The sequence below is a fragment of the Brachyhypopomus gauderio genome, chromosome 14 (assembly GCF_052324685.1).
Source record: "Brachyhypopomus gauderio isolate BG-103 chromosome 14, BGAUD_0.2, whole genome shotgun sequence".
Lineage (NCBI taxonomy): Eukaryota > Metazoa > Chordata > Actinopteri > Gymnotiformes > Hypopomidae > Brachyhypopomus > Brachyhypopomus gauderio.
The window spans coordinates 811,555-823,921 of NC_135224.1; the positions used below are offsets into that span (position 1 = coordinate 811,555).

A 12,367-nucleotide genomic window follows, 5' to 3' on the forward strand; every position below is an offset into this window, starting at 1 on the left:
GGTGGATGAGGGAGGGTGTAGACAGTATAAAGGTGGATGATGGAGGGTGTAGACAGAACAAGGGTGGATGAAGCAGGGTGTAGACAGTATAAAGGTGGATGATGGAGGGTGTAGACAGAACAAGGGTGGATGAGGGAGGGTGTAGACAGTATAAAGGTGGATGATGGAGGGTGTAGACAGTATAAAGGTGGATGATGGAGGGTGTAGACAGAACAAGGGTGGATGATGGAGGGTGTAGACAGTATAAAGGTGGATGATGGAGGGTGTAGACAGAACAAGGGTGGATGAGGGAGGGTGTAGACAGAACAAGGGTGGATGAAGGTGTAGACAGTATAAAGGTGGATGAGGGAGGGTGTAGACAGAACAAGGGTGGATGAAGGTGTAGACAGAACAAGGATGGATGAAGGTGTAGACAGAACAAGGGTGGATGAGGGAGGTGTAGACAGAACAAGGGTGGATGAAGGTGTAGACAGTATAAAGGTGGATGAGGGAGGGTGTAGACAGAACAAGGGTGGATGATGGAGGGTGTAGACAGAACAAGGGTGGATGATGGAGGGTGTACACAGAACAAGGGTGGATGAGGGAGGGTGTAGACAGAACAAGGGTGGATGAAGGTGTAGACAGAACAAGGGTGGATGATGGAGGGTGTAGACAGAACAAGGGTGGATGAAGGTGTAGACAGTTTAAAGGTGGATGAAGGTGTAGACAGTTTAAAGGTGGATGAGGGAGGGTGTAGACAGAACAAGGGTGGATGATGGAGGGTGTAGACAGTATAAAGGTGGATGATGGAGGGTGTAGACAGAACAAGGGTGGATGAGGGAGGGTGTAGACAGTATAAAGGTGGATGATGGAGGGTGTAGACAGAACAAGGGTGGATGAGGCAGGGTGTAGACAGTATAAAGGTGGATGATGGAGGGTGTAGACAGAACAAGGGTGGATGAGGGAGGGTGTAGACAGTATAAAGGTGGATGATGGAGGGTGTAGACAGAACAAGGGTGGATGATGGAGGGTGTAGACAGTATAAAGGTGGATGATGGAGGGTGTAGACAGAACAAGGGTGGATGAGGGAGGGTGTAGACAGTATAAAGGTGGATGAAGGTGTAGACAGTATAAAGGTGGATGAGGGAGGGTGTAGACAGAACAAGGGTGGATGAAGGTGTAGACAGAACAAGGATGGATGAAGGTGTAGACAGAACAAGGGTGGATGAGGGAGGTGTAGACAGAACAAGGGTGGATGAAGGTGTAGACAGTATAAAGGTGGATGAGGGAGGGTGTAGACAGAACAAGGGTGGATGAGGGAGGGTGTAGACAGAACAAGGGTGGATGAAGGTGTAGACAGAACAAGGGTGGATGAAGGTGTAGACAGAACAAGGGTGGATGATGGAGGGTGTAGACAGAACAAGGGTGGATGAAGGTGTAGACAGTTTAAAGGTGGATGAAGGTGTAGACAGTTTAAAGGTGGATGAGGGAGGGTGTAGACAGAACAAGGGTGGATGATGGAGGGTGTAGACAGTATAAAGGTGGATGATGGAGGGTGTAGACAGAACAAGGGTGGATGAGGGAGGGTGTAGACAGTATAAAGGTGGATGATGGAGGGTGTAGACAGAACAAGGGTGGATGAAGCAGGGTGTAGACAGTATAAAGGTGGATGATGGAGGGTGTAGACAGAACAAGGGTGGATGAGGGAGGGTGTAGACAGTATAAAGGTGGATGATGGAGGGTGTAGACAGTATAAAGGTGGATGATGGAGGGTGTAGACAGAACAAGGGTGGATGATGGAGGGTGTAGACAGTATAAAGGTGGATGATGGAGGGTGTAGACAGAACAAGGGTGGATGAGGGAGGGTGTAGACAGAACAAGGGTGGATGAAGGTGTAGACAGTATAAAGGTGGATGAGGGAGGGTGTAGACAGAACAAGGGTGGATGAAGGTGTAGACAGAACAAGGATGGATGAAGGTGTAGACAGAACAAGGGTGGATGAGGGAGGTGTAGACAGAACAAGGGTGGATGAAGGTGTAGACAGTATAAAGGTGGATGAGGGAGGGTGTAGACAGAACAAGGGTGGATGATGGAGGGTGTAGACAGAACAAGGGTGGATGATGGAGGGTGTACACAGAACAAGGGTGGATGAGGGAGGGTGTAGACAGAACAAGGGTGGATGAAGGTGTAGACAGAACAAGGGTGGATGAAGGTGTAGACAGAACAAGGGTGGATGATGGAGGGTGTAGACAGAACAAGGGTGGATGAAGGTGTAGACAGTTTAAAGGTGGATGAAGGTGTAGACAGTTTAAAGGTGGATGAGGGAGGGTGTAGACAGAACAAGGGTGGATGATGGAGGGTGTAGACAGTATAAAGGTGGATGATGGAGGGTGTAGACAGAACAAGGGTGGATGAGGGAGGGTGTAGACAGTATAAAGGTGGATGATGGAGGGTGTAGACAGAACAAGGGTGGATGAGGCAGGGTGTAGACAGTATAAAGGTGGATGATGGAGGGTGTAGACAGAACAAGGGTGGATGAGGGAGGGTGTAGACAGTATAAAGGTGGATGATGGAGGGTGTAGACAGAACAAGGGTGGATGATGGAGGGTGTAGACAGTATAAAGGTGGATGATGGAGGGTGTAGACAGAACAAGGGTGGATGAGGGAGGGTGTAGACAGTATAAAGGTGGATGAAGGTGTAGACAGTATAAAGGTGGATGAGGGAGGGTGTAGACAGAACAAGGGTGGATGAAGGTGTAGACAGAACAAGGATGGATGAAGGTGTAGACAGAACAAGGGTGGATGAGGGAGGGTGTAGACAACAAGGGTGGATGAAGGTGTAGACAGTATAAAGGTGGATGAGGGAGGGTGTAGACAGAACAAGGGTGGATGATGGAGGGTGTAGACAGAACAAGGGTGGATGATGGAGGGTGTACACAGAACAAGGGTGGATGAGGGAGGGTGTAGACAGAACAAGGGTGGATGATGGAGGGTGTACACAGAACAAGGGTGGATGAGGGAGGGTGTAGACAGAACAAGGGTGGATGAAGGTGTAGACAGAACAAAGGTGGATGAAGGTGTAGACAGAACAAGGGTGGATGATGGAGGGTGTAGACAGAACAAGGGTGGATGAAGGTGTAGACAGTTTAAAGGTGGATGAAGGTGTAGACAGTTTAAAGGTGGATGAGGGAGGGTGTAGACAGAACAAGGGTGGATGATGGAGGGTGTAGAAAGAACAAGGGTGGATGAGGGAGGGTGTAGACAGTATAAAGGTGGATGATGGAGGGTGTAGACAGAACAAGGGTGGATGAGGGAGGGTGTAGACAGTATAAAGGTGGATGATGGAGGGTGTAGACAGAACAAGGGTGGATGAGGGAGGGTGTAGACAGTATAAAGGTGGATGATGGAGGGTGTAGACAGAACAAGGGTGGATGATGGAGGGTGTAGACAGTATAAAGGTGGATGATGGAGGGTGTAGACAGAACAAGGGTGGATGAGGGAGGGTGTAGACAGTATAAAGGTGGACGATGGAGGGTGTAGACAGAACAAGGGTGGATGAGGGAGGGTGTAGACAGTATAAAGGTGGATGAGGGAGGGTGTAGACAGAACAAGGGTGGATGATGGAGGGTGTAGACAGAACAAGGGTGGATGAAGGTGTAGACAGATCAAGGGTGGATGAGGGAGGGTGTAGACAGAATATGGGTGGATGAGGGAGGGTGTAGACACAACAAGGGTGGATGAGGGAGGGTGTAGACACAACAAGGGTGGATGAGGGAGGGTGTAGACAGAACAAGGGTGGATGAAGGTGTAGACAGTATAAAGGTGGATGAGGGAGGGTGTAGACAGAACAAGGGTGGATGATGGAGGGTGTAGACAGAACAAGGGTGGATGATGGAGGGTGTAGACAGAACAAGGGTGGATGAGGGAGGGTGCAGACAGAACAAGGGTGGATGAGAGAGGGTGCAGACAGAACAAGGGTGGATGATGGAGGGTGTAGACAGAACAAGGGTGGATAAAGGTGTAAACAGAACAAGGGTGGATGAGGGAGGGTGTAGACACAACAAGGGTGGATGAGGGAGGGTGTAGACACAACAAGGGTGGATGAAGGTGTAGACTGTATAAAGGTGGATGAGGGAGGGTGTAGACAGAACAAGGGTGGATGAAGGTGTAGACAGTATAAAGGTGGATGAGGGAGGGGGTAGACAGGACAATGGTGGATGAAGGTGTAGACAGAACAAGGGTGGATGAAGGTGTAGACAGAACAAGGGTGGATGATGGAGGGTGTAGACAGAACAAGGGTGGATGAAGGTGTAGACAGTTTAAAGGTGGATGAAGGTGTAGACAGTTTAAAGGTGGATGAGGGAGGGTGTAGACAGAACAAGGGTGGATGATGGAGGGAGTAGACAGTATAAAGGTGGATGATGGAGGGTGTAGACAGAACAAGGGTGGATGAGGGAGGGTGTAGACAGAACAAGGGTGGATGACGGAAGGTGTAGACAGAACAAGGGTGGATGAGGGAGGGTGTAGACAGAACAAGGGTGGATGAGGAAGGGTGTAGACAGAACAAGGGTGGATGAGGAAGGGTGTAGACAGAACAAGGGTGGATGAGGGAGGGTGTAGACAGAACAAGGGTGGATGAAGGTGTAGACAGTATAAAGGTGGATGAGGGAGGGTGTAGACAGAACAAGGGTGGATGATGGAGGGTGTAGACACAACAAGGGTGGATGAAGGTGTAGACAGAACAAGGGTGGATGAGGCATCATGACCTCCTGATCTTTATGGCTCAAAGTCAGTCACCAAAACACAGAAGAGTTACAGAGACATTTACAAAGAATACAGATATCCACAAGTATAATGTAAAAATATAAAACAGAATTAAAAGTAATAATAAAATAATCATAAAAATATACATTGATTCTTTCACAGATGAGGAAAATGTTATCAGTGCAACTGATTTCACATTAAATCATTAAATAAGATGCAGTTATGTTACAAGGCTGAGGCAGTGTTTCTGCTGGTGGTTTGGACAGTCGCACTGAGGGTATTTAAGTTGTGAAGAGTTTAACACAACTGATTCACTTAACTCATAACTGACACACTGGGAAAAGGCTGTGTGTCAATATCACTTTAATCTTGCTACTTTCAACAAGTTTGTTCTTATATGAACCGATTTAGAGCTCCTACTTTTTAGCCAAGTTCTCATCAGTTGATTATTGATTAAACCCAGAGTCATGGACTCAGAATGAGTGTGTAGACGGACATCAGTTTGTCTTTGTTTCTAGTGGAGCTGCTGCAAGACCAAACTCCCCTCAACCCAGCTGTGTGTCCATGAAGAGTGATGGGTCAATGGATCTCCCTCTCACCTTCAGAGAAGGATCAGTCTTGAAGGAGAGGTATTCATTTCACATCAGCCCCGGTTCTGGACTGCTTTGCTTGGGGGGGCAGTAAAACATAATGAGGGGGCATGTCGATAGTCATGTTTATGAAGCCAGAAATATATTCAAGGCTTGATTTGTGCATGAATGATGACTATTGATACTGGCTTAAAGTGATGTATTAGGTAAAGAAATAAAAATGCACATTTTCGAACTTAAAACACAATGATTAAAAAATACATGTCGATTATGTAAATGGAGAACAAAGATTATCTAATTGTATTTCATTTCAATACGCCCCCTTAATTAAATTGCCATTACTAATAGAACAACTCTATTTCTTGAAAGGCTTTAATACAAATTTAAGTCAAAGCTGACAAATGTACCTACACACAGGTACAGAAATAGGAATGAGTGAGAATATTTATATTATTGGGAAATTAAAATATAAAGAAAACAAAAGAATACAAATTCTGTTAAAAAGGGGGTATTCGTCACATTTATATATTGGAAAAAAAAAATATGAAAGTACATAAAATAAGAAATCTATCTACTGCACTTTAATAGTAAAAAAATTGGTAAAGTATTGAAGTTTTTATTGATGTTATGAAACGTACTGGTACAATGCGGTATTTATGCACAGTATAACAATACTGGCTGTGATGGCGAGGAATCGTTTAAACCAGGGATGTCAAAGTCAAATACACCGAGGGCCAAAAAACCAAATTTGCTACAAGCCGAGGGCCGGACTGGTTCAATGTTTATTAAAACATATTGAAATGATTGCACATAGCCTATTGAACCAAGACCTAACACAGTGTATATTATTTATGCTTAACCCTTATATGGTCCAAGGGTCTGTGGGACCCATTTTGAAAAAATCAGCTTAAAAAAATTCTACAATTTTTTTTTTTTTCAAACTGAGATTCATTGGTCCTTGGCTCATTTTCTGTGAGCAACATAAATCAGAAAATATTTTCAATGACCACCCCCCCATACCCCCCCCTTCACATTTGTATTACATACAGGGTCCAGGGTCCACTGGGCCCTGGGCTAGTCAAAGTGGGCAATCAACATTGGGTTGGGTAGTTGATAGTCGTCTGTATGACTTTAAAGGATATACAAACAAAGGACAGAGGTGTTTGGCATGCAAAGGTGGGCAACCATCAACACTTTTGATGGTTGTCACATCAGGGGTTGATTGCATATTGTCAGACAGTAGACGAAGAATCTCTATTAGAGACAAAGGGGTGAGATCTGAAAGAAGCATCTTTTCTCTCAGCCCTCATTATCCCTCCCTCCTCTTTGGACCTGTATGTGTGTGTATGTATGTGTGTGTATGTGTGTGTGTGTGTGTGTGTGTGTGTGTGTGTATGTGTGTGTTTGTGTGTGTTTCACCCAATCATGGGGACATGATGCTATAAATGCTAAAAATGCTAAAAATGCTATAAAAGATGGCAAAGCGATTCTCAGTTCAGACTGCCTTACAGCTGATATTGGAAGAGACAGAGGATTTTGATGGTGATTCAGAAGAGGAAATTTCAGGATCACATTTCTGAAATATCAGAGTCTGATACTGATAATGAAAAGGAGGATGAGCAGCAGCCAGCTCCGTTAGCACCAGCCCGTGAGCAGCTAGCCATAGGACCAGCCTGTCAGCCAGCATGATTTATGATTCATTTCCTTATTGTGTTACATTTTAATAAAAAAGTAACTAATAAATAAATAAGACAGCAAACTAATTTAACATATGTATTGTTTATTTTACTTGCAATTGGGCTGAATCTGCTGATTATTTTAACAAAAATTGCAATGGGTCCCCCACACCCAGCTGGACCCCAAGAATGTAGACCACGCCTGGATCTCATCAGGGTTAAATGAATAAAGCAATATTTTTTTATGGATCTGTCAGTAATTTCAAGTGAAAACATTTTTCAACAGGCAAACAGATAAAAGCAAACTTCCTTCAAAGAAAAATCACATGTCCTGTACATTAAATGAATAATGCTTGAAATTGTAACTACTTCATTTCACAACAAATATCTGTCTGACTGAACCGTTCTCTTTACGTTAACAAATACGAGCCTCTTGTAATTCCAGGACGAAACATGAGAGAACGTGAAGACGTTAAGATTGGGCGTTTTGAAAATAAACAACCATTAAATAATGTGATAAAAAGCAAATTTTTCCGAACCATTTCGAGTATATGTTGTATAAATATTTAACTTAATTAAGTTTAATGTGCTGGGAAATATTGAAATGGACCTTTAATGTGACGTACAAGTGCTTGAATTCCACCTTATAAACGTGTATGAATCCTGCAAACATTACTTTGTTCATTGCGCTGAGGCGCAAAATTCGAGAGGTGCACTATTGATCTATATTAATATAGATCAATGAGGTGCACGACCTCGAGAATTGACAGCGCGCGAGACCCTCGCGCACGGGCGGAGCCACTGCAATTACGTCATTTTCGCCGCGCGGACCCTCGCGACGCGTCGCGCTGCAGTGACTTTGTGGGCTACCGTTGCATTGTGGGGAACGTAGTGCGTGCAAAACACCATCGGGCGGCTGTGGCCTGCGGACCGGTTCTAATAGTAATTAAATATCATCCAGGGGGCCATAGATAATCAATTCACGGGCCGGATCTGGCTAGCGGGCCTTTACTTTGACATATGTGGTTTAAACCATGAGCCGCGACGGCTTGCGCGGGGGAAATAGCACTGTCAGTTAAAGAGGGCCTCGCGCGCTGTCGATTCGTGAGGTCGTGCACCTCTCGAATTTTGTAACTTCGCACACGCTGCGCCTCAGCGCGATGAGAACAGTCACGTTTGCCGGGTTCATCCACCTTTTTAAGGTGGAATTAAAGCACTTGTACGTCACTTTCAAGGTCCATTTCAATATTTCTCAGCACGTTAAACTTAATTAAGTTAAATATTTATACATATACTCAAAATGATTCGCATTTTAAATCACACTTTCAAAATGCCCAATCTTAACGTCTTCACGTTCTCTCATGTTTCGTCCTGGAATTACAAGAGGCTCGTATTTGTTAACCTAAGACAAGAGAACTGTTCAGTCAGACAGATATTTGTTGTGAAACGAAGTAGTTACAATTTCAAGCATTTTCAAGTACTTTAGCCTAAATTCCAGCACTTTTCAAATCTGAAAAAGCAACATTAAAATTCGTCAGGTAAATGTTCATTCCCGTTTTTTTTATTACCACATATGGTTTCGGACAACACTGCGCAGCAAGTATTTAAACGCTTCCGCCGTTCGCGCAGGTTTAGGAGAACCAAGTTAGCCTAAACGCTAATGGCTAATAAAATAATTTAAGCAACACCTATGCAAGAGGTAAGTAACATTAAAGCAACGACAAACCACAGTTAAGCAAATATTACCATGTGGAAGTCAGTTTAAACTCAGAAGAGTGTATACCTGCCTTTCACTCACACTAACAGAACACATACTACAGAACTGAACCGTATGGGGCGGTCTGCCGATTTTTATATGACTCAAAGAGCCAATCAGGAATAAGCAAGGAAATATCTTCACGCTGTAAAGCAAAATGCATTTTTGTAATTGGTTCAGGGATAAAAAAAAAGCCGTTGCTTGCATTGTGCTTGGGGGGGCAAAGACACAATTTGGGGGGGCAATGCCCCCCTCAGCCCCCCCTAGCGCCGGCCCTGTTTCACATCCTCTTGATCACTCTAATCTCATCCTCAGAGACCTGCATACCACTGTAATGCAGTGAGTACATGCTAATTCATATTAACTTGATAGGACACATCACTTATGTCTCCATACACACCAGTGTGTGATACTAGTCTGACCAAAGCCATGTTTACACTATATGATCATCACTACAATTGTGCTAGTGCAGATAATAATCACAAATCATGAAAGGCTTGTGTAAAAGGAAAAGGGTGTAAAAAGAACAAGGGTGGATGAGGGAGGGTGTAGACAGAACAAGGGTGGATGAGGGAGGGTGTAGACAGAACAAGGGTGGATGAAGGTGTAGACAGTATAAAGGTGGATGAGGGAGGGTGTAGACAGAATAAGGGTGGATGAAGATGTAGACAGAACAAGGGTGGATGAAGGTGTAGACAGAACAAGAGTGGATGAGGGAGGGTGTAGACAGAACAAGGATGGATGATGGAGGGTGTAGACAGTATAAAGGTGGATGAGGGAGGGTGTAGACAGAACAAGGGTGGATGAAGGTGTAGACAGATCAAGGGTGGATGAGGGAGGGTGTAGACAGAACAAGGGTGGATGAAGGTGTAGACAGTATAAAGGTGGATGAGGGAGGGTGTAGACAGAACAAGGGTGGATGAAGGTGTAGACAGAACAAGGATGGATGAAGGTGTAGACAGAACAAGGATGGATGAGGGAGGTGTAGACAGAACAAGGGTGGATGAAGGTGTAGACAGAATAAAGGTGGATGAGGGAGGGTGTAGACAGAACAAGGGTGGATGATGGAGGGTGTAGACAGAACAAGGGTGGATGATGGAGGGTGTACACAGAACAAGGGTGGATGAGGGAGGGTGTAGACAGAACAAGGGTGGATGAAGGTGTAGACAGAACAAGGGTGGATGATGGAGGGTGTAGACAGAACAAGGGTGGATGAAGGTGTAGACAGTTTAAAGGTGGATGAGGGAGGGTGTAGACAGAACAAGGGTGGATGAAGGTGTAGACAGAACAAGGGTGGATGAAGGTGTAGACAGTATAAAGGTGGATGAGGGAGGGTGTAGACAGAACAAGGGTGGATGAAGGTGTAGACAGAACAAGGATGGATGAAGGTGTAGACAGAACAAGGGTGGATGAGGGAGGTTGTAGACAGAACAAGGGTGGATGAAGGTGTAGACAGTATAAAGGTGGATGAGGGAGGGTGTAGACAGAACAAGGGTGGATGATGGAGGGTGTAGACAGAACAAGGGTGGATGATGGAGGGTGTACACAGAACAAGGGTGGATGAGGGAGGGTGTAGACAGAACAAGGGTGGATGAAGGTGTAGACAGAACAAGGGTGGATGATGGAGGGTGTAGACATAACAAGGGTGGATGAAGGTGTAGACAGTTTAAAGGTGGATGAGGGAGGGTGTAGACAGAACAAGGGTGGATGAGGGAGGGTGTAGACAGTATAAAGGTGGATGATGGAGGGTGTAGACAGAACAAGGGTGGATGAGGGAGGGTGTAGACAGTATAAAGGTGGATGATGGAGGGTGTAGACAGAACAAGGGTGGATGATGGAGGGTGTAGACAGTATAAAGGTGGATGATGGAGGGTGTAGACAGAACAAGGGTGGATGAGGGAGGGTGTAGACAGTATAAAGGTGGATGATGGAGGGTGTAGACAGAACAAGGGTGGATGAGGGAGGGTGTAGACAGTATAAAGGTGGATGAGGGAGGGTGTAGACAGAACAAGGGTGGATGAAGGTGTAGACAGAACAAGGGTGGATGAGGGAGGGTGTAGACAGAACAAGGGTGGATGAGGGAGGGTATAGACAGAACAAGAGTGGATGAGGGAGGGTGTAGACAGAGCAAGGGTGGATGAAGGTGTAGACAGTTTAAAGGTGGATGAAGGTGTAGACAGTTTAAAGGTGGATGAGGGAGGGTGTAGACAGAACAAGGGTGGATGATGGAGGGTGTAGAAAGAACAAGGGTGGATGAGGGAGGGTGTAGACAGTATAAAGGTGGATGATGGAGGGTGTAGACAGAACAAGGGTGGATGAGGGAGGGTGTAGACAGTATAAAGGTGGATGATGGAGGGTGTAGACAGAACAAGGGTGGATGAGGGAGGGTGTAGACAGTATAAAGGTGGATGAAGGTGTAGACAGTATAAAGGTGGATGAGGGAGGGTGTAGACAGAACAAGGGTGGATGATGGAGGGTGTAGACAGAACAAGGGTGGATGATGGAGGGTGTACACAGAACAAGGGTGGATGAGGGAGGGTGTAGACAGAACTAGGGTGGATAAAGGTGTAGACAGAACAAGGATGGATGAAGGTGTAGACAGAACAAGGGTGGATGAGGGAGGGTGTAGACAGAACAAGGGTGGATGAAGGTGTAGACAGTATAAAGGTGGATGAAGGTGTAGACAGTTTAAAGGTGGATGAGGGAGGGTGTAGACAGAACAAGGGTGGATGATGGAGGGTGTAGAAAGAACAAGGGTGGATGAGGGAGGGTGTAGACAGTATAAAGGTGGATGATGGAGGGTGTAGACAGAACAAGGGTGGATGAGGGAGGGTGTAGACAGTATAAAGGTGGATGATGGAGGGTGTAGACAGAACAAGGGTGGATGATGGAGGGTGTAGACTGTATAAAGGTGGATGATGGAGGGTGTAGACAGAACAAGGGTGGATGAGGGAGGGTGTAGACAGTATAAAGGTGGATGATGGAGGGTGTAGACAGAACAAGGGTGGATGAGGGAGGGTGTAGACAGTATAAAGGTGGATGAGGGAGGGTGTAGACAGAACAAGGGTGGATGATGGAGGGTGTAGACAGAACAAGGGTGGATGAAGGTGTAGACAGATCAAGGGTGGATGAGGGAGGGTGTAGACAGAATATGGGTGGATGAGGGAGGGTGTAGACTCAACAAGGGTGGATGAGGGAGGGTGTAGACACAACAAGGGTGGATGAGGGAGGGTGTAGACAGAACAAGGGTGGATGAAGGTGTAGACAGTATAAAGGTGGATGAGGGAGGGTGTAGACAGAACAAGGGTGGATGATGGAGGGTGTAGACAGAACAAGGGTGGATGAAGGTGTAGACAGTTTAAAGGTGGATGAAGGTGTAGACAGTTTAAAGGTGGATGAGGGAGGGTGTAGACAGAACAAGGGTGGATGATGGAGGGTGTAGACAGTATAAAGGTGGATGATGGAGGGTGTAGACAGAACAAGGGTGGATGAGGGAGGGTGTAGACAGTATAAAGGTGGATGATGGAGGGTGTAGACAGAACAAGGGTGGATGAGGCAGGGTGTAGACAGTATAAAGGTGGATGATGGAGGGTGTAGACAGA

General features: G+C 45.7%; 1 protein-coding gene across 1 annotated transcript in view; it reads left to right on the plus strand.

The window, feature by feature from the left end:
* LOC143474465 (uncharacterized) overlaps positions 1 to 12,367 on the plus strand; it is a 125,137-nt gene that overhangs the window by 8,160 nt on the left and 104,610 nt on the right. The window contains exon 3 of the mRNA XM_076971931.1: positions 5,262 to 5,372. Coding sequence (XP_076828046.1) covers positions 5,262 to 5,372 — 111 coding nt within the window. The remainder of the gene's footprint in view (positions 1 to 5,261; positions 5,373 to 12,367) is intronic.